The sequence below is a fragment of the Rattus norvegicus genome, chromosome 8, assembly GCF_036323735.1.
Source record: "Rattus norvegicus strain BN/NHsdMcwi chromosome 8, GRCr8, whole genome shotgun sequence".
Classification (NCBI taxonomy): domain Eukaryota; kingdom Metazoa; phylum Chordata; class Mammalia; order Rodentia; family Muridae; genus Rattus; species Rattus norvegicus.
This window is the reverse complement of record NC_086026.1, coordinates 118,056,585-118,081,943: the sequence shown is the minus strand read 5'-3', so window position 1 is coordinate 118,081,943 and position 25,359 is coordinate 118,056,585. Positions and strand designations below refer to the sequence as shown.

At 53.4% G+C, this 25,359-nt stretch overlaps 2 protein-coding genes across 20 annotated transcripts; both read right to left on the bottom strand.

Annotated features, from left to right (window-relative positions):
• Positions 1–1,660: 1,660 nt before the first annotated feature.
• On the bottom strand, positions 1,661–12,717 carry Usp19 (ubiquitin specific peptidase 19). Of its 16 annotated transcripts, XR_005487861.2 has the most exons (28): positions 12,504–12,717; positions 10,858–11,117; positions 10,596–10,628; positions 10,324–10,452; positions 10,105–10,238; positions 9,725–10,027; positions 9,359–9,575; positions 9,074–9,230; positions 8,899–8,970; positions 8,670–8,785; positions 8,341–8,561; positions 8,062–8,257; positions 7,846–7,979; positions 7,578–7,736; positions 7,391–7,501; positions 6,792–6,902; positions 6,602–6,703; positions 5,917–6,057; positions 5,711–5,829; positions 5,335–5,472; positions 4,927–5,240; positions 4,718–4,828; positions 4,418–4,634; positions 4,183–4,335; positions 3,917–4,077; positions 3,660–3,838; positions 2,299–2,785; positions 2,010–2,136 (listed from the first exon to the last, which is right to left on the bottom strand). XR_005487861.2 is itself a non-coding variant. In XM_006243797.5 (27 exons), the coding sequence occupies exons 2-27, from the start codon at positions 10,979–10,981 to the stop codon at positions 2,020–2,022; spliced, it is 3,969 nt and encodes a 1,322-aa protein (XP_006243859.1). In that variant the 5' UTR covers positions 10,982–11,117; positions 12,504–12,717; the 3' UTR covers positions 1,661–2,019.
• Positions 12,718–12,853: 136 nt separating this feature from the next.
• Lamb2 (laminin subunit beta 2) lies at positions 12,854–25,045 on the bottom strand. 4 transcript variants are annotated; one of them, XM_006243709.4, is made up of 33 exons: positions 24,925–25,045; positions 24,756–24,841; positions 24,459–24,631; positions 24,233–24,368; positions 24,074–24,147; positions 23,519–23,707; positions 23,353–23,416; positions 22,910–23,112; positions 22,700–22,820; positions 22,382–22,570; positions 22,010–22,189; positions 21,788–21,900; positions 21,445–21,524; positions 21,234–21,366; positions 20,881–21,039; positions 20,677–20,804; positions 18,040–18,172; positions 17,663–17,855; positions 17,443–17,586; positions 17,037–17,268; positions 16,800–16,963; positions 16,494–16,718; positions 16,190–16,407; positions 15,992–16,088; positions 15,533–15,905; positions 15,255–15,439; positions 14,940–15,181; positions 14,511–14,859; positions 14,028–14,235; positions 13,803–13,944; positions 13,433–13,609; positions 13,180–13,339; positions 12,854–13,100 (listed from the first exon to the last, which is right to left on the bottom strand). In XM_006243709.4, exons 2-33 carry the CDS (start codon positions 24,838–24,840, stop codon positions 12,964–12,966), a joined length of 5,406 nt encoding a protein of 1,801 aa, XP_006243771.1. In that variant the 5' UTR covers position 24,841; positions 24,925–25,045; the 3' UTR covers positions 12,854–12,963.
• Positions 25,046–25,359: the final 314 nt, after the last annotated feature.

Sequence of the window (25,359 nt, the reverse complement as noted above, 5' to 3'; positions counted from 1 at the left end):
CAGATGGCTGTGAGCCACCATGTGAGTGCTGGGAATTGAACTTAGGACCTCTGGAAGGGTGATTAGTGCTTTTGACCTCTGAGCCATCTCTCCAGCCCTCCCCATCACTCTCTAAAGATGCCCACTCTACTCTCAAGTAACTGGGAGAGATGTAGAGAGTATGATCCAGACCCAGACAGAAGCAGGGTTTCCTGTGTTTGTTTTGTTTTGTTTTGTTTTTCCGGAGCTGGGGACCGAACCCAGAGCCTTGCGCTTGCTAGGCAAGCGCTCTACCACTGAGCTAAATCCTCAACCCCGGTTTCCTGTGTTCTTATAGGAGTTGGGGACTTAGCTCAGCCATAGAGTATTTGACTACACAAATCCCTAATACTGGAAAAAGTGTGTCTCAAGGTTGCAGAGGCTGAAGCTAGGTATGCCTGCTGAAGTAGATGAGTAGTCATGAAGGCCCAGAACCCCTCCATCAGTAGGAAGTCAACTAAGATCGTCTGTCTTCTGCTTACCTTTTCTCTCAAGGGATGCAGGTGTTTTGATACTGCAGAGGCTTGAGGAGGGATGAACGCCCCATGGACTCTCCTACCCTCCAAGTAGTCTCTAACCTACTGTGTGGTTATCCCCAGGCTGCTACGTACAAGGTTTGGACCTTTTTTTTTTTTTTTTTAATTTATAAGTACACTGTAGCTGTCTTCAGACACACCAGAAGAGGGCATCAGATCTCACTACAGATGCTTGTGAACCATGTGGTTACTGGGATTTGAACTCAGGACCTCTGAAGAGCAGTCAGTGCTCTTTTTTTTTTTTTTTTTTAAAGATTTATTTATTTATTTCGTATATGAGTACACTGTAGCTGTCTTCAGAAACACCAGAAGGGGACATCAGATCCTATTACAGATGGTTGTAAGCCACCATGTGGTTGCTGGGATTTGAACTCAGGACCTCTGGAAGAGCAGTCGGTGCTCTTAACCATTGAGCCATCTCTCCAGCCCGGGTTTGGTACTACTCTATCCTTGGATGTACTATAATCTTAATGCCAATTATAGTCACTTTAACATGGGAGCCAGAACCAATGGGATGCCAGTTAGCAGGCACCCTCCAGGGAACGGATACTGAGGGCTTCATGATTGTGATGGCTAATACTGTCAACTTGGCTGGGCAATGTTGTCGCACAACTTCAGTCTCAGCACTCTGGAGGCAGAGGCACACAGATCTTGGAGTTCAAGGCCAGCCTAGTCTACAAAGTGAGTTCCAGGACAGTCAGGACTATACAGAGTAAAACCCTGTCTCCAAAAAACAAAAGTCTACTTGGAACTCTCTGAAATCACCATTTATTCCATAGGCTAGGTAGGGTCTGAATACAGCTAGGAAGGAAGCGGAGTGGCCGGCGTTCATTGTTCCCGACTTCCTCACTTCGGGTGGAATGCAACCAACTGCCTCATGCCTGTTTTGTCATAGCTGTACCCTTACACTATGAGGCCAAACCCTTAAGTTGCTTTTAGCAGTTTGTCACGGCAACAGTTAGTGTTCTACAGCAACCCAGAGACGATGGCTGGCTGACCTTGCTTCCCTGGAACAGAGAGTTTTGGGATCTTTAATACAAACCCACGTACCCCAGGATGAGGAGGGAGGGGAGGGAGCCATAACATGTTGTGGATCAGTCACTAAGTCGGTTTATTTATTATTTATTTTTAAAATATATTTAAACAGCAGCAGTCACTTCCAAAATGCAAAAAATTACAATTTTTAGAATAAAATTATGTTTATAATGCAGGTCAGAAAGAATCGAAGGTACAACCGAGAACCAAACGCGCAGCACTGAAGGCAGCTGGAAAAGCCAAGGCCTGCTAATGTGGGGACCAAGTTGACACGAGGTCACAATTTGTGAGGTTCCCACCCCCAAATCATGCCTCCCCAAATTCCCATTGGTAGAGCCAGTGTCCTCTGAGTGACAGAAGAAAAAAATGTCAGAGATGGCCCTCTGTAGGGGATCTCCCAAACCCAGCCCCTCCATCAGCCAGGGACCTGCTAATCGACCTCCTCCATGTTGCTGTACGTGGGGGCTGGGCGGTCCACAGGGGGGACGAATCGTTCAGGGGCTGTCCGCGTGGGGGCCACCTCGGGGGCCTGGCCAGGGCCTAGTCCCTGCAACAGAATATGAGGACAGGGGTTGGGGGTTGCCCAGCATACTGCCTGGCATCCCGGGGGTGCTGGCTCAGAGCCCCTGCACCCAAGGGAGGGCCCCTAGGCAGGCGCAGACAGCAGCGGCGTTTAGACAGAGAGACGAGATTGGGCCTGAATACTCACTTTATTAACACTTTAAATACAGGAAATAGTTCCAAGCAGGGCCAAGCCCTAGGACAAGGGTCAGAGAAACAGGAGGACAGACAACTGGATGGACACACACCCTAGGATACTCTGCCCCCACAGAGGCTGTAGTCCCAACAAGTCTCCCACCAGATACATACACTGAGGCTCAGAGCCCAGAGCTGTCTCCCACCACAAAGGCAGGCCTGTCCTGGTGAGCATAGGTAGGCCAGCTCACAGCAGGCACCTGCAGGGGAGCTCATCTCCAGCGACTCTGAGATACCAGAGGATAGAATACGTTGAGCACAAGGGCCACCAAAGCCGCCACGGTACCCAGGACAAAGTATCGGAGGCAGCCCTCGTCTGATGTGGTAGGGCCACGTGGCGGGGGCCCCACCCAGTCTTGGGGCCCCCAAGGACCCAGAGGCCCAGGCCCCTCGGGCACCATCTCCTCCTCGGCCTCGAGCTCCTGCCAAATCCGGGAAGCCTATGGTATGTGGAAAGGGCCATCAGCACCCAGAGGATGGGGAGGCCCAGTTTCCCTGAGACCCCTAGCCAAGACAGTCACATTAAGGTGACTGGGTCTAAAGCCCCCACATTCAAGATCAAGCAGCAGGGAAGTGGGTAGGTAGCTAGGATCCAGGTTTCTAAGCGGAGAACATTACGGTATAAGAATCCTGACAGCCTTGGGCCTCCCCAAGACAGCTTTCGATCCACATGGAGGTTTTCATGGGCAAGGGTATGGAGTTTACCTGGTCAGGTTTTAAGTCCAGACATCCAACAGAAGGGACCAGCTCACAAAGTAGCCAACCCCACGGCAATCTCCTCAGGATTACCAATGTCAAGATCCTGACCATTATGTTGTGTCTGAGCCTGACAGAGGTCTCAAGGGAATATGGACAACAGAAAGGAGGTTGCTGGTCTAGAGGACAAAGTGACCAAGCTCATGGATCTATGGAACAGTGTCAGCCTGAAGGGTCAGTAGGGCATTTGCTCACCACAGAAAGTGTGACAGCCACTCGAGGCAACAGCCATCTCTGACAGGGAATATCTTGAATACACACCAGAACATGAGGGTGATCACCAATGAGGGTCTCTAGGCTGGCATTTGGAGCATGTGGGGGAGAGTCTGCTTACAGTCCTACACCTGGTGAGTTCAGGGCAGGTCTTTGGCCTAGACTTTTGTGCACATGGTGGCAGCGTGTTTTTATAAGTATGCCTTTGACTGTGTCCCTAGGCTATCTTCCAGGATGTCTCTGGGTGAGGCCTGAATGTCAAAGAACCCAGTCTCTAAATTCTGTAGACTTGAAGGCCCCAACTCTGTCCCCCAACCAGCCTGTCAGGCCTCCCCAGTGCCTCACCTGGCTGGCAGCAGCCTCGGCTGCAGGGCCTAGGTCTGGGTGGTGTTCAGCGTGAGCTGCCCTGGGGGGCCTCTCCACAGGAGAGTTCCGCCGACGGTAGAAGAGCACATAGGCATAGCGTGTCACCACCTGGCTCTCGTCTACTGTTGTCACCGTGCTGTCATCAAACAAGCGCCAGCCTAGAGCAGGGTGGAAGAGTATGAACAGAGCCTGGACTACCACCCACCACCTATCCTGCTGGCTGTGCGTGCCCTCACCCACGTCACTGCGCTGGCTACTACGGTCACTGGGCAGCCGTGCACAGGCAGTGTAGTGGCCGCCGATCATGCCTCCGTAGTGGTTGATGACTGCATACAGGTCATAGCTAGGCAGCTGCTCCTCTTTCTGACCAATACAGAACTTGCTCAAGTCCAGGTTCCTGTAGTCCCAGTCAGAGAAGGGTGAGGCAGTTAGTTCGCAGGAGCCCAAGCTGCCCCCGATACCTGTGACCTGTCCACGTCATCAGGGATCGCTCATTGCTCACCGAACTGGAAACTCCACCAAGTCATTGATCTTGTCACGCCAAATGAAGCTACGAAAGGAGAAACGCTTGAGCTGCACGATGAGCACATTTGGTAGGCGCCACAGCAGCAGCTGCTTGGAGGCCTCTCGATGCTGTTTGCACTGTGGGCAGTACCTGGGAGGGACAGAGGAGCAGTCAGAAGCAGCTGAGTTTCCCTCCACCCTGCCCTACTCCCTGCCTGCTGCCTGGTCCTCACCAGGCTTCCTCAGGTGCCAGCACTTCAGGCCGTGTAAAGAGATTGAGGCACTGGTCCAGGGTGAAGTGGCCAGCACGGGCAGCCTCACCAGCGGAGCCTGGGTCTTCAGCACACTCCAGCTCCTTGGAGGCCACCAGCACAAACTCCTGAAGGCGTTCGTTGTTCCGCCACACCAGAGCCAGGCTACAGTCATCACCTAGCTCCAGTGGAGTGTCCCCTGGAGATAAGCAGAGACCATGGTCACATGGCCGCGCAGAGCTGCTGGTACCAGCTACCCTGACTCCCGCCCACATCAGGCACCTTTGTCCTCCAGCCGCTGCTCACGGCTTGACGCATCAATTTTATAGATGAAGAACTGGGGCGTGTGGGCGCTCACAGACTCACGTGAGTGCTGGTACCCAGGCACAGCAGCTAAGACAAAGCATAACCAATGTTCATCTGTCCATTTGGTCCTAACCACCTTCCCCAACTTTTCTCTGCAGTACCCAAAGCATTTCAGCAGAACATACCTTCAGGCCGAGACACCCTCTCACCAGCAAGCAAGGAACACCCTTCCATAGGCCCACTGGCCAGCATCTCGGAAGAAATTCCACTGGTGCTAGGCACAGGACCCCGATCAGCAGGTGGCCACATGCGGTGAGCCCCGGTATCCCCCTCAGCCACAGGAGTCACCAACTGGAGCTCAGAAGGCTGAATGGGTTCTCTTTCACTATCCCCAGCCTCCAGAGAGCTGGTTGAAAGCAACGTGGTACAGCCAGGGCTCTGTGATTCCAAAGCCATTCGGCCAGGCTGGAAGGGTGGTTGGAATACGCTCACAGAGTACCTGGCAGCAGACAAGGCAAGGCAAGGAAGAACTCTGGTGTAACACTTGAACACCTCTGCTCCCCATCCATACTGCCCAGCCTCTGGGCTCTTACCGGGCATAACCTTCTAGTAGCTGAGCAAGACGGGCATAAGTGAGGCGTGAAGCAGGTACACTGACCAGGAAGGGGTAGCCAATGTTCTCGGGGCGGCAGAGGCCTTTGTGGTCAGGCCAATGGGTTTTCTGACAGAACCTGGAGGGAAAGAAAAGGTAAAACAAGGGCCTTACCTCTAAGTGCTGTAACTATATTATCAGGGACTTGTCTGATGCATGCCCCCGGGGACTAGATATGCCAGCCCTACCTCCCCAAAGGCCAGATAAAATGGAGAAGTGGGTGGAGGGCTTAAAATTTGTGCCTGTGTGTAGAGGAGGACAGGAAGGCAAAAGACAGGTGGAGAAAATGGGAGGGGAGAGGTCATGGGGTTCCTCACTGGTTGCAGTAGCCCACACGGTAGCAACGGGTACAACGCTTCAGTTTTTCATCTTCTGATTGCTGCTTCCGCTGGCAGGCTGCACACTTGGAGATAGGGATGCTGGGTACCTGGGGGCGCTAGGGTGGGTCATCTGGCTCAGCAAGGGCAGGCAGGAGTGATTAGCCCCCACCAAGACCCTGAGGCATCAGGCTGGCCCCACTCACCTGCTGCACCTCTAGCACCACTACCCTCTCCTTAGCCAATTCTGGGGATAGCAGCTCAAAGCACAGGAGCACGTCCGTTGGCGACACAGCATCCAATGAGTGGGAGGGCAAGAAAACACGGTGGAAACGATTCTTAATTACCTAAGGACAAAGAACATACAGATGGCAAAACCTTTCTCTAGGCCTGCTTCATGGCACTAAGGAGGGCTTAGTCTTGCACTTTAGTCTACTGAGATGGGCAGGACAGGATCCATGGACTAAAAGAGGAATATGCTTGCCTGGGGGCAGAGTACATTAGAGAATCGGAGAGACAAAGCGTGAGCATGAGTCATGCACTGATCCTCTGTCCCCAGGGTTACTAGCAAACTCTTCATCCAGAGAAGACAGGGAAAGACAGAGGACACGTGTGGGACTGGAAAAATGGCTCAGCATTAAGAGCACTGGCCATTCTTCCAGAAGATGTCAGTCCTATCCCCAGCAAATACATGGCAGCTTGCAACCGTCTAGAACTCAAGTTCCATGGGGTGGGTCCAACAGACTTTCCTAGCACCAGGCACACAACATACTACAAACTCACATACAGATGAGCAGACAGAACACTGAAAATGTTAAAAAAACAAAACAAACAACAACAAACCCACCATCACACATGGCCACACACAGAAGCCTGGGAGGGAAGATCTACCTCAGCCAGGCGCAGGCTCTCAGGCTTCACGTGGACACTCTGAGAGAGGGACTCCAAAACTTCGCTTGCGCTGGAGTTCTCCTTGCTGACGCTCACCAGGAACTTAGGCAATAAAGGTCAAGTCAGCAAGGGGGAACGGATAAGAAGTCCTATTTTTAAGGACAGCCAGAGGGAGGGGATTGTTACTCACCTTGATGGGTTTGCTATGGGGCTCTCTGGCAAAATAATATATGGGGAGAACCTTTTGCTTTTGTGGCAAGGGTACCGGCAGATAAAGGAACGGGTCAAAAGTGATGGAGACCTGCGGATGCAGAGGTGACATGGGGGTCACAAGGGTCAAGGTGCTCATTCCTGGAGAACCTAAGCCAGGCTCTCCGGTGGCTCTCAGGGTTCTCACAGCCAATCAGCAAACTTCAGTGGTAAAGCACTAGACTGAGGAAGGGGACCCACCAGGAGAGATGGAGTCCCCTCTTCTGGCAGCTTAACCTTTTCCCCAGGGTTCCCTTCACCTGCTCTTCACGCGCCTTTCCAACTGTACCGGCAACACTGGCATGCCATGCCTTACTTATCCTTGCTGTACCACACCTGTGCATCAAACACCCCTGACCTCAGTCACGAAGCCGACCTCGCCTGATTTCTTCTGACCAGAGACCCTAAGGCACTTTTAGGTTCTGCCCACTTCCCTCCCCCAAATTTTGCCCAGCATTCTAAAAACACACATGCTTCAAAGTATCTGGCCAAACCGGCCCAACTAACTACAGGCCATCTCTCTAGGGGAGTCCACTGTACCTTGGCACACACAGGGCACACCAGCTTTGACTTGTACTGGCCCTGAAACAGGTCCACAATGAATGAGTCGTTCCTCATCTTGTGCCGCTGCCATGCTTCTTCAGCCACCACCTGAGGAAAGATAGTGAGAACTAAGGAGAACTATGGACTGGGACACACAAAACCCTTTCTACAACCCCCAACCGACCTCGTCAGGTCGCCCATCTGAGTCCACAGTCTCTGTGTAGGGTTTGTTTTGGATCCGATTCAGGTCTTCATGCAGCCCATCCAACAAGAAAGCCATGAACTCTTGGGCATCATGCTGTGCGTAGCCTGTAAACTGGCTGGCCTTGCTTGCTACAATGGCCTAGATGAAGAGGCCAAAGTGTCAGTGAGAAATCTTAGCACTCATTCGCAGGACACCTTATTAGCCCTCTCATCCCTCTGTAAACAAGGTGGGAGTGAGCACAAATCACCTTTAGCTTGGAGGGTTGAAAGGCTTGGTGAGTGCCCTTCCACAGGGCCCGGAGCAGCACAGCGAAGCCAATAGCCAGACGCCCACCAGTCCCCAATGGGTTATTGTAGTTAATCTCAGCCTCAAAGGATCGGTCTAGGAACAGCCGAGTAGAGGTGTGAGAGACAGAGGTACCATTTCTGCCTATGCCCCAGTCTCCTGGCCCTGACCTTCTTACCGTGGAAGAAGTCACGAAGCTCCCGAGTGTTGGACAGAGACTGAATGACACTATTCATGAAGCAGGTGTTCCCTAAGTTGACGAGGCCAGTAAAGCCTGGGAGACAAACCTTCTTCTCTTCCTCTTCATCCTCCTCCACACTATCTCCACTCACTGGACTATGAGGCATTGGAGGCACCATACATGTGGGTTTGGGCTGTGCAAAGAAAGGAGAAATGACAGAGGAGCCCTGGTGCTCTCCAGCCTCATTCGTGACCCATCCCAAGCAAGGGTTCTCACCGAGGCCAAGTGCGGTTCTGGCTTTGGGGTAACATGCTCCAAGGGGGTGCGAGCCACCACACCATCCAGCCCCGAGTCCTCTGACCGAGCCTTGGGTTTTTCCTTCTCTACAGCCCTGGCTTCCTCCTGGCCAGTCAGAGGGAGGGGGCCACCTCCTGGAGGGGTTGAATCCAAAGGGGTTGGACCTGTCGGCACGGCAACCTTTGCACCACCCACTGCACCTTAAAAAGGGGGAATGAGAGGGCTGGTGGTTAGCAGCACGTGTGAGGTGGTGGTAGGGGGTCCTAATCATGTGGGGCTCAGGCAATGAAGGGAGCTCGTGTGCAGACCTCGTGTAGCAGGGGCCTCCAGTCCCCCCCAGCGCTGACTCTGCCGCTTCCGGAGGCAGATATCGATCCGAGAGGCCGTGAAACAAAACGTACATTGCTCTGGCTCAATCAAGTTCCTGTCAAGGAAAAGCTGAGTTCAGAGATTTCAGGAGAAGCAGGTGAGGTTAAACAAGCCAGAGAGATGGAAACCCAAGTGAGACAAGCAGTAACAGGGCTGGGCACCACCCACCTGAGCTTCACCTGCCAGCGGAAGATGGTGTGGGGCCCACAGCCCGGATGCAGCCTCAGAAAATTTCCATCCCTGCAGAGGCAGAGCAGGGAAGGAGGAAGAACAAAGGAAAATGCTTGAAGCACACTCCCATCTGAGGCACACCGCTGTACCTGTCCCAGCCTCAGCCACACACCTGGTCTGGAAGATCAGCGTGAAGTCCTGCTCTCGGAAAAGTACTCGAGAGGTATCCCTGCGGCTCTCCTTCACATACACGTGCACCACCACTGAATCCGGCCCCTTCTCATACGAATCATTCTTGACAAATGCCAGGTTCACCATAGACTCTGGTTCTATGTTGAGACCATGGCTCAGTACCATCAACCCAAGACAAATTCCAGCCTGTTACTATACTACTCCCTACCCACCCATCAACCCTGTGACCCAACCTGGGGGCCTGCCTTCCCAGTCCCCATGTTACCATCCGCTAAGGCTGCAGGATCAGCTCCAACTGCCATCTCCTCTTTGAAATGGTCATCTTTCTCAGGGTCTCTGTTCCGGATCATGACTGGGGAGACTGAGTCACTCCTGGGGGACACTGTCTTCTCTACTGTCAAAAGGGCTAAATTCTTCTCTGAGCCCAAGAGACTTGTTTGAGGGTTCACTGGTGGAACATGGAGCTGCTCCTCAGCCTCAACCTAAACACACACAAACATGCAAACATGCAAACACACACAAAGAGAGAGAGAGAGATTAGCTATGAGTCTAGCAAGTTGTACCCACTCTGGTCCACATTCCTTCCCAATCTCTAAATATCCAAACAGGACAACAAGCATCTAACTCTTACCTGCGTAGCTGAGTCGGACAGGAAGGATGGGGCATCACCCTGGGGGCCAGGGCCATCCATGGACCCTTCACCTTCTGGCCCTCTGCAGAGATGAACAGCCCTCTTGGCACTGGGCCCTGCCTGTGCCCCAGGGCTAGCCCCTGAGCCTACCTCACCACGGCCCTGGGCCCTCTTCTGGTTTCGAGCTTCCTGTTTAGCTCTGCGGGGCTCAGAACCTGGCTCCAGGGCAATGGGAGACAGTTCTTGTCCGTTCTCCTGGCACCGCAATCCTGGCACCAGTTCTTGGGTCCCTAGAGGTTTCTTCTGCCAAAAATACAACCATTAGGCCCTGTTGAATACAGTGAGCATCCCCAACTCCCACCCACTCGACTGGAACTTACCAGGAGAGAGGGCCACGTGAGAAGAGGCACCTTCTTTGGTAGTGCCAACTGTAGAAGACCACCCTTGCGAGTCTGCACTTTGGTACAAGAACTTTGTATTTCAGCAAAGAAGACACCACCCCACTGCCGACCATCTGGAAAAAGAGTGGCAAAAGTAAGCTGGGGTGGGGGTACCTGTGACCTCGAAGGTAACCCTGTCCTCAGGGTACAGAAACACACCTGGAAGCCTCACCACACAGTCCGTGTCTGTGAAAGCAGCATCTACTTCCTCCAGACATATGGGACCTGTTCCCACGCGCAGCTTAACAACCACCTCATCTGAACTCTGTCTCCAATCGAGCAACAGTTCTGCAGAGAGTGTGGCAGAGAGATCAGAGGGGTCTCTGCAAGGTGCTAATGCTGACAGACAGATACACTAGGCAAGCTACTGCTCCAGACGGGAGCTAAATTCTTTCCCTCATGTAGCGCCCAAAACTCCACTCAATACTCACCATCTTTGGTGGGCTCCTTTCGAGGCATGGACACTGGCAACAAAAGAAACAGACAGTTACGAATGAGCCATTCTCAGCTCTTACCTCCTTCTGGATCTTAACCAGATCCCTCAGGGTGAAAGCCGAGGTTCTACCTAGCTTGCCAGGGGCCTTTTTCTCAGCATCAAACCAGGATAAAGGAGGGAAGAGATAAACTGCCCTATTTGCATGTCCAGTTTAAGGGAAGAGGAAGCTAAAAGCACCCTGGAATCTCTGCTCCTACCTCTCCTAGGATCTCCATCCTTACTTTCCTGGTTTGCTCGATCCTTCTGTTTCTTCTTACTAGTTGCCTCCTCCAATCCCGGAGGCCCCCTCCTTGGGCCTGTAGCACTGGTGCCAGCAGACATCTTGAGCCGCTTGCTAGACAGCCAGAGTGCCCCAGAGTCGGCAACGGCGTCTGGGTCAGGGCTGCGGCGTTTTCTTCCGGGCCCAGCTATCTTGGCAACTCTTTGTGGCCTAATTCTTCAGCAAAGAACCAAGAGCCTAATGAAAACAGACCACGAATCATTGCCAAGGCCAAACTATTCGCTCCCTACCTACAGTGAGGGTTCAGCGACACAGGACTCTCTTAACCCTAAAGGGCAGCAGCAATTTACACCATCCGAAGGGGCCATGCTTACAGTGAGGCTACCCTATGAGGAAATAAATAATTCAAGTTGCAGCAAGTGCTTCAGGCCACACCTCCTGTGTGTCTACAAAAGATCCACAACACTGTAAGCTACTCTAAGAAATGCTAGATCAAGGCAGTCATGGCCTGGGACCAGGATCATCCTCTGGACAGGAGCCATGGCTCCAGCCCACAGGTCTGCACTCTGAGCAGCCTACTCCGCTTCCTTCACTCTCACCGGCTGCTTAGTCACCACCAGACAAGTAGAAGGTGAAGGAGTTAGAGGGAGACCAAGAAGCAGTAGCAGTAAGGCCAGCCTCTGAAGCTACAAATGGACCCAGGTGCTGTCCTTAACCAAAAAGGTTCTGGGGCTAAGGTGTCCAATCTGCTTCCTGTCAGCTCCTATTTTTGCCATAAACCTGCTCCTGAAACTTGGTCCTTTATTTCTACCTAAAGAGGGATTTCTCTCCTCAGCCGTAAAAGGAGTGGACTCCAGTGTTGGGCTACAGGGTGGGCATCCAGCTTAACAACGAAACGGCCATCGCCCGTCTCCAGGTTCTTTCATTCATCGGCTCTGAGCAACTGAGGCCTAATCAGTTCCCCACCTGGGTGTGGATTCTTGCTCTCTCCATCCAAAGGGAAGTTCTCAAAACCAGTGAGGGTGGAGATGGAACGTAGACCTAGTACCTCTGGCAGCCTCAAGTCGGGCTTGCGAGCCAGAGGAGATATGACTAGCTTGTGTTCCCTTAGGGGAGAGGGAGTGATAAAAATATCCTTGTACGATAAGAGTGATGAGCTGACTCTTTAGTGACAGCCTGTCCAGGCCTGTGGACAGAGCACCCGCCGTTTCCTCCTTACACCTAGACCCAATTCACAGACTGACTCCCTCCCCCATGCTCCGAAGTCGTCGAGGCGGCAGAGGAACGATCAAGAGATCCCAGCTGGCCAGAAAAGCTGCGCAGAGTTACTGAACTCAGACCAACGCCCCAGCTAGGCTGCTACCCGACTCCAACCTCCGAATCCCAGGCCTGCCACCACCTCCTCCAGGAAGCCACCCTCGCTCGCCGCTAATCCTCTTAAAATCACAGAGGCCGGCCACAGGTGTAGCATAACGGCTCAGTCGGCATCGGTGGGCCGAGCACGCCGCGAGGCTCGAGATGTCGGGGCTGGCACGGCCCGTGACCTTGAACAGGCCGCCCCGGGCCAACGTTGCGGCCTTCCCGCTGCGGCCAAACCGGCGACTTGAGGCCCACACCACTCACCGAGCGAGACCGCCGCCACCAGCCCTCTTCGGGCCCTGGCAACACGCTCTCGATTCCGGTTCCGGCGTCGGGTCGGTTCCGGTTCCGGCGCGCCCCTCCCCCGTCCCGGCTCCGCCGCCGCCGCTTCAGCCGCTTGTTTTGTTTCGACTTCTAGATACGGCTATGGGAGGCGGAGTGCCGAGCTGATGACGCACTTCCGGCAAGAGTGGGAGCTGTAGTGAAGGGCAGCTCCAGGGAGGGCGGGAAAGAAAGAGGAGGGGTTCCGGTGCCTTGGCCTTTGCTAGAAGCCTACTGATGATAGGGTATATAAAGATCCTTCGCCCCTCCCATCAAAGTCCAGACAACACAGAGGTGGTTCACACTGGTTTATTGAAAGCACTTGCTAGCCAAGAGCTCTTTAATGTGCGGACAAACGCATGTGGAACTGTGCTTGGAGACAAGGCTAAACCCTAGGGAGTGGTCACTGGCAGGTGTTGTAGATCTGGACCTGCAGGTTGATTGCCTGAAGCACACTGCGCATCCTGGCCTCCAGCCCATCCAGCTGAGCCGCTTTGACCTCCAGTTCGCGTTCATTCTCTTCATATGTGCCCTCCAGTTCTAGAAAGGTCAAGGAATAGTTTAGGTCTTTCTCACACAAGCCCACCCCTTTCTAGCTACTGCCCACCATGGTCCTCACCCTGTAGCCGCTGCAACTTGTCCTGAGCAGCCTGCAACAGACCCCGAGCCTCATCCCGCAGTTGTTCTGCTCTGGCTTGTGCGGCCAGAACACCTTCAGCCTTCCGTTCAGCCAACGCCCTCACAGTTTGGTACTGGTCACCTACTTGTTCCCGTAGCTGCTGCAGATGTAAAAGGCAGGGTCGGTATACTAGTCCAGTGGAATTCTAACTACAATGCTGTTAACTCATCCAGATGGCTTTGCCCCAACTCACTTTCTCAGCCTCCCTGGCACGGCTCTGGGCACTGCCTGCTGTCTCTTCAGCTGTAGATGCTGCCAGGCTGTTTCCTGCCCTTTTCAGTTTCAGGGCTTCCAGAAGGGCATGTAACTGCCGAGCCCGCTCACTAGCAGAGTTCAGAGACTGCTCTGTACCTGCCATCCTCTCCTGGACCTGCCACAGAACGGACCAGGTTTAACAAATCACCTTTAGTGCCAGCAATTGAGAAGGAGAAACGAGTTGATCTCTGTAACTTCCAGGCCAGCCAGGGCTACATAGAAGACCCTGTCCCAAACAAAACAAAACAAAACAGATTCGCAGGGCATGCCCGTAACCTCGTCCCACTGACGTCCTAGAGGAAGCGTACCTGCTGCAGGGTCTGCTCTGTGTTTTTTGTGTCAACCACTGCTCCCCGGATGGCGCCCTGAGCAGCTCCCTGTGCCCTCTGGGCCTCCTCCAGTGCCGCTTGGACTGTCTCTGCCTTCTGTCTCTCACCCTCAGCCCGGCTCCTGAGGAAGCGAGGAGAGGGGGATCAGTGTCTACAGGTATCAGGAACAGGTTTCAGGAACGGGGATCAGGCTTGGGGTCAGACCGTGCCCGCTGTGCATCTTGCAGTAGCTGTTCAGCCCGACGCACATCCCCCATGGTATGTGCCAGGATTGTGTCCACATCCGCCAGGCTTCGGACACGTTCTGCAATCTCACTTGCTAGGCGCTGGATCTGCTCAGGCGAGGCTGGGATGGAGATGTCTAGCACCCGTGTTGCTACCATTTCAATACTGTCGGGATCAGCTCCCTCCTCTATGGAGACACAGGCAAGGGCTTAACAGACTCTCCACCATGGCCTTGGGAACACAATCTTGGATTGCACATGCATTAAGAGTTTGCTAATAGGCATAAGGGTGTAACCAAGGGACAGGGACTACATAAGGGACACAGACTTAGAGACACTGACTGACAAGGACTCAGGGCCAGACATAGGGTCATAAACACATGTCCATTGCAGACCCTGAAACTCAAGGACACACAGACAGAAGGGAAGCAACCACATGGCCAGGGCCACATGGGAGGCTCACGGCTGAGGAAGTCCTTCACATTCTGGATAAGTTCTCGAAGCTCCTGATTGGCCTGCTCCACTTGGCCCCTAGAAGCATTAGCCTTGTCCAGGGCTGCCTGTGCTCGTTGCTGGGCCTCCTCTGCCTGCCGACGAGTCTCAGACACTCGGCTGAGGATGCCACCACCTTCTACCAGCGCTCTCTGCAGCTCTGCCTGTGTGTGCCGAGCCCGGCCCAGTGCTAGATCTGCTGTGGCTGCTGCTCCACTGCAACCGAGGCCACCACAGCGGGGTTGCCCATCCTCATCCCGACATCCAGCACCCCCACAAGGGCTGGTAGCACAGGGTGCGTCCCCTGGGGCCCCACACACCTGCCAGGCACAAAACAAGTCAAGGTTCTGTGGGAAAATCACCCACACCCATCTGTCCCTCCCCATGCTTGCCACCTCACCAGCTCATTTACTCCCGTCAGGCTCAGGGTATGGGTGTGTGTGGACAGCCGTCCAAGTGCCTGCTGGTTGGCCAAGTGCTGGCGGTTGAAGTTCTCTCTTTGGGCACCCATTAGCACTTCTGCCCGACGCCGGGTATCTGCTGAGTTGCTCACAGGGCTGGGTATTGCAAAGGTGGAGGCATTGGCCCGGCGCTCTGCTTCTGTAGACTGACTGTGGGCATGTCGGATGCTGTCATAGGCACCTAAGTTGGGTCAAAAGGGGTCAGTCAGCTGAACATTGGCCTGGCCCACCCGCCTAGTTAACCAGCAACTCACCTAAGAAATTTGAGTGTTTGAGGATATCCAGATGCTGGTCAAGCTGCCTCAGTGTGAGATTAAGTGCGAGCCCGTCTCTCTCCAGACCACTGAGTGCATGGTTGGCATTGAAGTTCTCATCCTGTACATCTGTGAGCTCTGCTTCTAACTGAGTCAGGCGCTCAGTGGTCTTCCCAATTTCATGACTGTATCAGCAGGGGACACATTTAGAAAGGCTTCAGTCCAGATCACTTGGGCCTTTGCTCCACCCTACCCTATTTATTTAGCCCCATCCGTACCGCAGTCCCTCTGTGGCCTCTACAAGCTTTGCAGTAGACGCAGCTGAGGTGTTGCGGGCAGCCACGATGGCCTGCACCATTCCCAGCTTCCCCTGCAGGTTTAAAAAGCTGCTCTCAAAGGCACCCAGCACACCCGTTTGCTGCAATTCCTGAGCCCACTGCTCCAGGCGCCGCGTACGAGCAGCAAGGTCCTGTACCACACGATCCCAGTCTCCAAAGCATGCATGGCAGGGGTGACAAGCAGGAAAAACACCCGAGAAGCCACGAGCACACTGGTCGCAGCGCACGCCAGACACGCCTGGGCGGCAGCTACAGTGACCAGTAGAACGATGACATTGGGGTTTGTCTATTCCTCTGGGATCACAGTCACAGGCTACAGGAAAAGACAAACCACAGTGTTAGGGCCCTTATGATGCAGGCGAGATAGTCTTTATCTACCTGTTTGTCCAGATTTCTCACCGCGGCACTGCAGTCCAGGGTCTCCCCAGTGGAGCTCTTGGCACTCAGAACAGGTCCTCCCACCAAAGCCAGCATGACAGTGGCACTGCCCTGTGAACTGGGGTACAGACGGAGGAAGGCTCAGAGTCCCTACCAAAGGTAGAGCCCTCATGGCAAATTGCCAGCTCCCTCTACCCAGACATCTCCAGGGCTCCATACCTCATTGCAGGTAGGGCCTCTGGCCCGGCTTGGGTGACAAGCACAAGGCTGGCAGCCACGTCCACTGGTAAAGTTCCAAAAGTTGGGGGCACAACGGTCGCAACTGAGGCCTTGGACATGGGGGAGGCATGGGCACTGCCCAGTGCTTGGGTCACAATGGCACAGGTCTGTAGATGGGCACCGCTGGGGATCTGTGCCCAGAAGGTTGCAGGTACAGCCTGGGCAAGCCAAGACAGACAACAATCAAGGGGTTCTATCTCTAGCAGAAGCCACCCCAACCATCTCTTCCCACACTCCTACTCACGGTGACAGCTCTGTCGGGCAGCTTGCCCATGGAAGCCAGGCTTGCAATGGCCACAGTGGGGCCCCTCCGTGTGGTGTAAACAGCGCAAGCATTGCCCCGTGTGGGGATCACAGGCACCGGGATCCGTGGGGTCAATGTTCCCACTGCACTCACACAGTTGGCACCTGCCACCTGGCTTGGATGGGTCCCCAAAGTGCCCGGGGGCACAAGCCTCACACCGAAGCCCTGTCCACAGTCAAGAGGAAACCATGATTATTTATCTTAGCCACCTCACCCAGATCTCATACCCAGGCCCTACCCATTCACCTGTGTAGCCTGCTCGACAGTGGCACACAATTTGCTGGGAATATCCATCCCGGTGACATGAAGTAGCAAAGTGTCGCTGGCTCCCGGGGCCTTCAGGGCAGGGACAAGGCCGGCACTGGCCCCCATATGGCAGCCGTGGGTCCCCATGAAAACCAGCAATGCACCTGCAGGGGAATGAATAAGTATCATCTGCAGGCAGCCTGCCCAACCAACCACCCATAGCTGCTCTAGGCTCACCTCTCACAGTGCTCGCCCCCTGTGTAATCACGGCAGCCCAGGCAAGCGCCTGTGTGGGCGTCACACTCATCTGCACGCCCGTTGCAGACACACGGCCGGCAGTTAGGGAAACCCCACTGGCCACGTTGACAGTGGTCACAGCGAAGACCAAAGGCACCGGTTCGGCAGAGACACTGTCCACTAGTCCCTTCACACAGGGCACTGAGTGCTCCGTCAGGACTACACTGGCAGGCTGGGGACAAGATAGAGACTAAGTGGACAGGAGGCAGTCTGGCTGGGAAGGTTGGGGAAAGGAAGAAAAGGGCAAGGGACCCCAACCTAAGAGTGTGGGATCCAAATCAGAGCTGTGGAAAGTAGCAAAGCCAGAGGGGAAGAGAATAGCAGAGACCAAGAGATAAACGAATACCTTGACAGCCTGCGGGCCCAAAGCCATAGTAGCCAGTAGCACAGGCATCACAGCGTCGTCCAACCACTCCAGGCTTGCACCGGCACTGGCCACCATGAGGATTGCATTCGGAACTCAGTGAGCCTTGAGGGTCACACTGGCAGGCTACGAGGGGAAGAGCAGATTGCAGATCAGGCTAGGTTCCCACCTCTGCCTACCAATCCACAGGAAGAGTACTTACGCAAGGCGCCATTGTAGACCAGGGAGGACGCACTGATGAGGAGGGGAACGCAGGCCTCAGATAGGGGGGTCTTGCTGGGCATCAGACCTTCCTCATGGCAGCGGTAGCGTTCAAAGGTGGTACGGCGTTCCAGGGCAGCAGCATCCCCCCCACTAAACATCTCTAGCATCAAGACATGGGGCTGCAGCACCAGCTGAAGAGACGGGCAAGGGTGTATCTCAGATAGGACCACGTCAGTACTGCCAGAGTACCTCCCTTAGCACTACATGGGCCTGCCTTTCCTGTCACAGACCCTTCCCAATCATCACCACCATCATAATCTCCACCCCACAGGCCCTGCCACCTGGGCTGATAGGGAGCAAGAGGGACTTGTTCACCGAGTCAATGAGTATTCCAGATCCAGAGTATGGGGTTTCAGGATGGGCACGTCCCCCTGTTCCAGTCAATTTCAACTTCAGCTTGTAGGAGAGACCAGGCTCAAGGCAGACAGGTCTGGGAAACACCAAAACCCTGGGCATGGGGAGGAGGGAGACAGATATAGGGGGCCACACAGGGTCCATGTGCCCATCATTCTGGGCCTTTTGCACTGCCACTCACAGCAATCAAACCTGTTGACCAAGGCAGAGATGACAGCTGGGCCAGAGCAGGCCAACATATACCTGTTGAGGCCCTAACACAATGTCAACAGAAGAGTCCCATACAGACAGCATCAAGACATCAGCAATGGAAACTGAACCTAGCAACCCCACTCCCGGTATTAGAATTTGCCAGGCTTTCTTCTTCTCATTTGCTTTCATTTTTATTTTTATTTTATTATTTTTAATAAGTTTTTTAAATATTTATTTATTTATTTATTCTATTTATTTATTCTTCAGACACACCAGAAGAGGGCATCAGAGCTCATTCCAGATGGTTGTGAGCCACCATGTGGTTGCTTGTATTTGAACTCAGGACCTCTGGAAGAGCAGTCAGTGCTCCTAACTACTGAGTCATCTCTCCAGTCCCCTGCTTTTACTGTGAGTGTGTGTGTGTGTGTGTGTGTGTGTGTGTGTGTGTGTGTGTGTGTGTGTAGGTGCCCACAGAGGCCAGAAGAAGGTGCTGGATCTTCTGTAACTGGAGTCCCATGCACTTGCAATGCAGGGAACCAGACTTGGGTTCTCTGAGAGAGCGAGTGTTCTTAGCTCCTCTCCAGCCTTGGTTTTTTCAGTTTTTTTGTTTGCTTGTTTGTTCTTTTCTTTCTTTGTTGTTTTGCTTTGTTCTTTAGACAGGTACCCAACTAAAATATCAGTAGTAAGTGAGTATTAACTTATTTTATAGTACCAGGAACTGAACCTAGAGCTTTGTAGCTGCTAGCTAAGAAGGTGCCACTGAACTACATCCCTAGACCCTTGTTCCTTTGCCCCTGAGACAGTGATCCTGCCTCTCTACCTCCTACATGATTCTCATCACCTCGTAAACCCAGAGACTTGATCCCAGAGTCTTCTCCTAGGTGCTACTGCTACTTCTTTTTGCTTTCCCACCCATTAAATCCATACAGACCCCTGTAATGATTACCAGGTAGCCTTCTACTTCACTGGGACTTCTGGCCCACTCTATGTCAAGGGCACCAATGACCTTCATGTAGTTCCACCCAGTGGGCACTGCTCTATTTTTACGTGGCTCCAGGCTCTAGCACTCAGAGGCATGGTGTGAGTTCACTGTATCTTCCTCTTTGCTCTTTTCTCTCAGTTTCAGTGAGAATGAGGAATGTCCACATTCCTTGTTTCTCCTTTTGCCCACTCATTTCTCCTTTTTTTGAGACAAGATCTCACGTCTTCCAGGTAGACTTTGGATTTGCTGTGCTGTCAAAAATACCTTGAACTTCTTTCTAATCCTCCTGTTTCCACCTCCCAAGTGCTAGAATCACAGGCACAACCACCTCATACAAGCCAAATTTTTAGTCCAAAATGACTCCTCTTTAGTAAGGCCAGACACAGACATCTAGCCACTCACTAGCCTTATCCCTGGAGTCAAAGAACCTCATAACTGTTGCTTCTCAGCAACTCATGGTGGTGTATCCCTTCAGCCTGCACTTTAGATGCTAAGGCAAGAAAATCACAAGTCTCAGGCTAGCCTGGGACCTGTTATAAGATCCTGGAGCTGGGTGGTGGTGGCACACACCTTTAATCCTAGCACTAGAGAGGCAGAGGCAGGTAGATCTCTGTAAGTTTGAGGCCAGCCTGGTCTACAGAGTCAGTGTCAAGATAGCCAGAGCTATACAGAGAAACCTTGTCTCAAACAAACAAATGTGGGGGGTGGGTGAGATGGCTCAGCAGTTAAGAGCACTGACTGCTCTTCCAGAGGTCCTGAGTTCAATTCCCAGCAACCACATGGTGGCTCACAACCATCTGTAACAGGATCTGATGCCCTCTTCTGGTGTGTCTGAATAAAGTGATAAATAAATCTTAAAAAAAAACAACAAACAAACAAATGTGTATATATAGGATGTATATGTGTATATGTATATGTACATGATGCATATGTGTCTGTATATAAACCAGGCATTGTGGCACACTCGTATAATCTCAGCATTTGGAAGACAGAGATAGTAGAAGTTCAAAGCCATTCTCAGCTACATATCAAGGCTAGCCTGGATAAATGAGATCCTGTATCAGAAAACAAAAGGGGAATGGGGAAGGTTTAGCATGTAGCCAACAGAGCAATGAAAAAGATACAGGAAACAAATTCTTCTAAAATGTAACAAAACCTTAACTAGACCAGTCGCATCCCTACTCTTACACCTCTGCCCTGCAACCACCATCATCATAAGGTTGTCCCGGGGTAACAGAGCAATTAATGTCTTGCCTTACATCCTTGAGGAAGCAGGCCCTGTTTTATGTGTCTTTCCTGTGAGCATAGCTATGGACCTGGCAAACGGCAGCCAGGAGGAGGAATTTGAAAGAAGGAGCAGATGGAAGCACAATGTCGTCGTCCTTCAGGGGATCTGCAGGGCATCCTTACTGCTGCCACCTCACCTGGTGTTTGGGTGAAGCATCCCCTGAATGCGGTCATCCCTCGGCAGCACGTGCCCACACGGACTGTGTGCAGACACAGGCCCTGGGCGCTGCACCACCAATTCCAGCTCTGCCCACTGCTCAGGAACCTGGGGGAAGAGGACAGTGGAGAGGATGCTTCCACATCCAGAATGTCAGCACGGATCAGCCACCACAGGGTCTAACCTGGGGCTCCCAGCGCAGTAGCAGGTCATAGTCCATGGCCCTAGGCAAAGAGGTCACCAGGAACTCCACTTCCTGACCTTCCCGCAGTCGCACAAAGCCTACACCAGTCCAGGACGGAGTCTCTCGGTTGGTCACCAGACGTTCTACCACCTCAAGCACCTGAGAGTCAAGGCAGTCACAGCAGGGATGAGGACTCAAGTGAACCACGGTCTCTCGCCTGCCACAGTCAGCCCCAAAGACCATTTCTCCTGCCAAGACCTCCCCTAAGACTGGATAGTAACCTAGGCCCTCCCAGGTACCACCCACAACCCCTCCTCTCTACCATACCACCCAATCCCTCTGAGTGCTCATACCTGCCCATGGGCACCCTCAGCCTCCCAGGTTAGATGGTCTAGAAAAGGCCGGAAGTAGCCAGGCTGTACTTGTTCACAGCGCCGCCCAATCATGTGTGGGCGGCAGCGGCACTGACCCGTGGCTTCATCACACCTGAGGAATGCTGTGGTTACTTAAGGACAGCCGCTTGGCCTTCCCAACCACCTCTCAAGCACCTGTAACAGTACTCACTGAGGATCCAAGGCACCGCCCACATCACAGTCACAGGGGCGGCAGCCTAGCAGGTCATGGCTCAGGCCCCAGTGGCCAGGCTAGGGAAAAAGGATTGCTGGAAGCCAGGAAGAGACCTCTTCCCCGCCCACCAGGGAGTCCAACCACACTCCCAGCATCTACCACTGACTGGTGAATGCGAAGTCCCCAGACCACTGGTCTATACCCTTGGCCTCCTGGACCAGACACTTCTCTTCCAGGACCAGACTCTAAGTTCTCAGCGCCCACCCAGTGGACTTTGCCCAGAGACATGTGCTTTGAGAACAAGTCCAGGACCCCAGAACCCCAGATCCCTCAGTCGCACCAGACAGCGGTCACAGCCGTCTCCAGTCACCAGACGCTTGCAGAAACAGGTTCCACTACTGGAGTCACAAGGGGTGCCCCCAGGCACTGTGCCCCTTGAGTTACACTGACAACCTGTAGGGAAGGCAGCCCATTTTAGGGAATGAAAGTAGAGTTTAGGTTTAACTGCATCAGGAACCAGGGGTTAAAGGTGGACCTAGGAGCTAGGGCAGGAGACACCTACGCTGACATCCTCGAGGGTTGCTGGCACTAAGTCCAAAGAAGCCGTCCCGGCATTGCTGGCAGCGAGTGCCAACCACGTGTTCTTTGCAGCGACACTGGCCTGAGACCAGACCTAGCACAGGGTCATCATGGGAATCACAGCGGCCACCGTCTTGAGAACCCATTGGGTCACAGTCACAAGCTGAGAAAAAGGAAAGTATAAAATCACCCTATCCCAGTGACAAGCCTGAGACTTCCCCTACTCCTGCTCTGGTTCTCCCCCAAGCCCTTACCACACCAATTCCCGGTGACCAGGACCGTAATCTATAATCTAGCTTCCTAGTTCCCGCCTCAGGCTCAGCTTTCCCTCCCTCGTGCCCAATCCCAGCCTTACGACGGCACGCAGCTGGATCCCGCATGTCCTTGGTTGGGTCACGGTAGAAGAAGGGCCGGCAGAGCTCGCAGTGGCGCCCAGCCGTGTTGTGCTGACAGCCATCGCAGACACCTCCACTTACGTTTCCAGATGCCAGGTACACAGCCATGTCAAAGTGGCAGCTATGACTATGCCCGTTGCACTCACACTCTAGAGAGGAGGCAAAGACCAATGGGGAACTAGGAGGGTTGAGGGTCACCAAGGCCTGGATACCCTTTAGGCAAAAGCCTAGGTACTTAGGGCTTGACCAACTAAGTTAGGGTTCTATGTCTCACTCACTCCGACAGGCGTGAGTATGGCCATCCTCAGCAGGATGCCAGGGAAGGTCCTGATAGAAATCCTGACACTGCTCACAGTTGAGCCCACGAGTATTGTGCTTGCAAATACAGGCCCCATGTACCTGTGCGGATACAGGGAGGGTTGACAGCAACATCTAGAAATGCCTGCCCCTTCCCGGCAACCCTGTTCCAGGCACCCTAAGTCCCTTACCATGCCCTCAGCATGGGCCGGTGCCCCTGGTGCAGGCGCACACTGTGAGGCATGTCCATAGCAGAAGCAGTTCCCGCGGATGACAAGTTCATAGAGAGCATAATAATATTTTTCCCGGATCTCCCGCCGTGGGTCAAGCAAGTTGTCTCCCAGTGTGTGAAGCCGGGTGAGGTTCACACGGAGGTTGGTGATCTTCAACAGGTCTAAGAAGAGGAAGAGGGCTTTGCCCAACTGGACAGGTGGGCCCTTGTTGCCTCATGCCCACCAGTGTCACCATTGGTTGCAGCTGCCAAGGTCACCTTGGGAGACCTCTTTTCGATTGCTACCAGAGCTAAAGCGGGTTTGGCATCTGCCCTAGGAAGCACCTAAAATAGTTACTGAGGCCCCAAATAGTCCCCGGTCAGACACTGAAACTGTGCCAGTCTCCACAGTGGAACACTCACTCTGAATCCGTGAGCTGTAGGGGTCTGGAATAGGAATAGCAGGATCCAGCACACGATAGATGACCTAGCAGGGCAAGAAACCCACAGAGATAATGAACCTCACCTCAGGTCCATCACGGACCCCCTTCATCCCTTTCCTCTCCTCAGCCCAGATCTCAGCCCTTACCTCGCCTTCAGTAGATGGCTCAATTTCTGAGTAGCGGGACTCACACACTACATCATCCCAGCGACGCGGCGGAGCCAGCGGGATTCCTGGGAAGTCAGCCCCGCAGTCGTAGGAAAAATATCGGTAGACACGCCACGTGCGGCCGAAGTCTGCAGAGCGCTCCACCAGCATGGCCGCAGGACGAAATGTCTGGTTGGGGAAGGAGGACACATCTGATACAAATCATAATCACTGCCAAGCAGCTCAACCAGGTGGGAAAGACTATGAAAGCCAGACAGTGGTCAGACCAGGGGGGACAGCCGCCTCTCACAGGCAGGTGAAAATACCATAAGGCCCAGAGAGGCTGTATCTGACCTAGTCTAGGAACGGGCGCAAGGCAGCATGTGCAAAGGCTTAGAGGTGTTCACTATGGAAGCTATGCAGGAAACGACCAGGTTTCACACATAGAACACAACACATGAGCTCAGGGAAGCTTGGTTATAGACTAGGGCATTGTTTACGGGTACTGAGGGGCAAAGCAGGGCAAGTCAGGCAGGTTCGCTGGTGTGCAGGCACCTTGAAGGTCATGATGAGGTGGGTGAAATGAAACTCAGCTTCCAGGTCCAGTTGGATGGTGACCATCGGAACACCTGCAGCAGGAATCAAGCAGGGGTCAAGTTTTGAGGTTACCAGGAACAAGCCCTAATCACTCTAATGACCTACTCAGGGGCTCACCGTTCTCCGACTGCCACCAGGCCGTCCGGCGTTGTGGCGCAAAGCTAGTGACTACATTCTGGATCCGGTGACTATTTGGGTTGTCTCGAGCAGAGAAGGGACGTCGGGAGTCACACAGGAAGCACTTCTTTTCATCCTGGATTGGGTGACGTTTAGGATAGGTACCTTAGACAGGGTCAACCCCACCCTGACCCAGCCAGCACCTGCGGTCCCCAGCCAGCAGCACCTGCAGGTGACTGACAATACAGTAGGGTTGAGGGCTATGCAAGCCACACGTGGAGGAGGCTGTCAGTCTGTCTGCACGGCCCACCAACAGGTCACCGGTGGCTGGATAGCAGCTTCCTCGAGAACAGCCAGGTACATCCAAGGATGGGACTTGGGCCAATGTGGCAGCCAGCACTGAGGGCAGTGGGTCAACCAGTTCAGCAGTGCTCCTATTGGGTAGCCCCACCCTTGGGCTAGCCTGCCACCCCTAAACCTACCATCACATCCCACAACCTTAGGCCTCACCAGGCCCCCTCACCACTTAGAAGTAGGCCCAAGCGAAGTTCCCATGGCACAGGCTGTCCCTGCCTGCCCCTCCCTGGTTTTCCTGAGGCCCACTCCATCCTGAAGAGAAGTAAAATAGAAATTAGGAGAGATAAAGAGTCCAAAGACGAAAGCCCACCATCTCCCTTGGGGTTGATGCTGACCCTGACCGTGTGGGTACTGGGCTGGTTTCCCTCCAGGCCCTCAGTCTGTCCCAGGGTCCGACCAGCAGTCACTCCTCCACAATCTGAGAGACTCTGACGACTTTGAGTAAAGTTGGAAAGCAAGGGAAGGAAGCAAAACATGGAGTGGATCTAAAACAGGATTACAACTGAGGCTAGAACCCCCCCAAACCCCCAACTCCTACTATACCCCTGTCCCCTGCAGAAAACCTTCATCCCAAGAACCAGACTTTGGTTACTTTACCCACAAATTTTTAAAGCTGAGGTCTATTTTGCAAAGGTGTATTTAGCAAGGAAGTTAGTTACAAGAACAAATTGATGATTAAAGGGAACACGCCGAAGAGAAATTGGAACAGGCTGCTCAAAGAGGGAACATCCTGGGGTTGGGGATTTAGCTCAGTGGTAGAGCGCTTGCCT

Bases quoted from the DNA above. Each gene is read 5' to 3' on its own strand.
- Usp19 (XM_006243793.5), bottom strand. From the start codon at position 10,981: ATGTCTGCTGGCACCAGTGCTACAGGCCCAAGGAGGGGGCCTCCGGGA. The intron at 10,239-10,323 runs GTGTGTTTCTGT...CTCTTTTTCCAG, and splicing joins CTGTGTGGTGAGGCTTCCAG to ATGGTCGGCAGTGGGGTGGT. The intron at 7,502-7,577 runs GTCGGTTGGGGG...ATCTTTCCTCAG, and splicing joins CAGATGGGCGACCTGACGAG to GTGGTGGCTGAAGAAGCATG.
- Lamb2 (XM_006243709.4), bottom strand. From the start codon at position 24,840: ATGGAGTGGGCCTCAGGAAAACCAGGGAGGGGCAGGCAGGGACAGCCT. The intron at 18,173-20,676 runs GTGAGGTGGCAG...CCCCATGCCCAG, and splicing joins ATGCTTCACCCAAACACCAG to GGTTTTGGTGTTTCCCAGAC. The intron at 16,719-16,799 runs GTGAATGGGTAG...GACTGTGGACAG, and splicing joins CTGTCGAGCAGGCTACACAG to GGCTTCGGTGTGAGGCTTGT.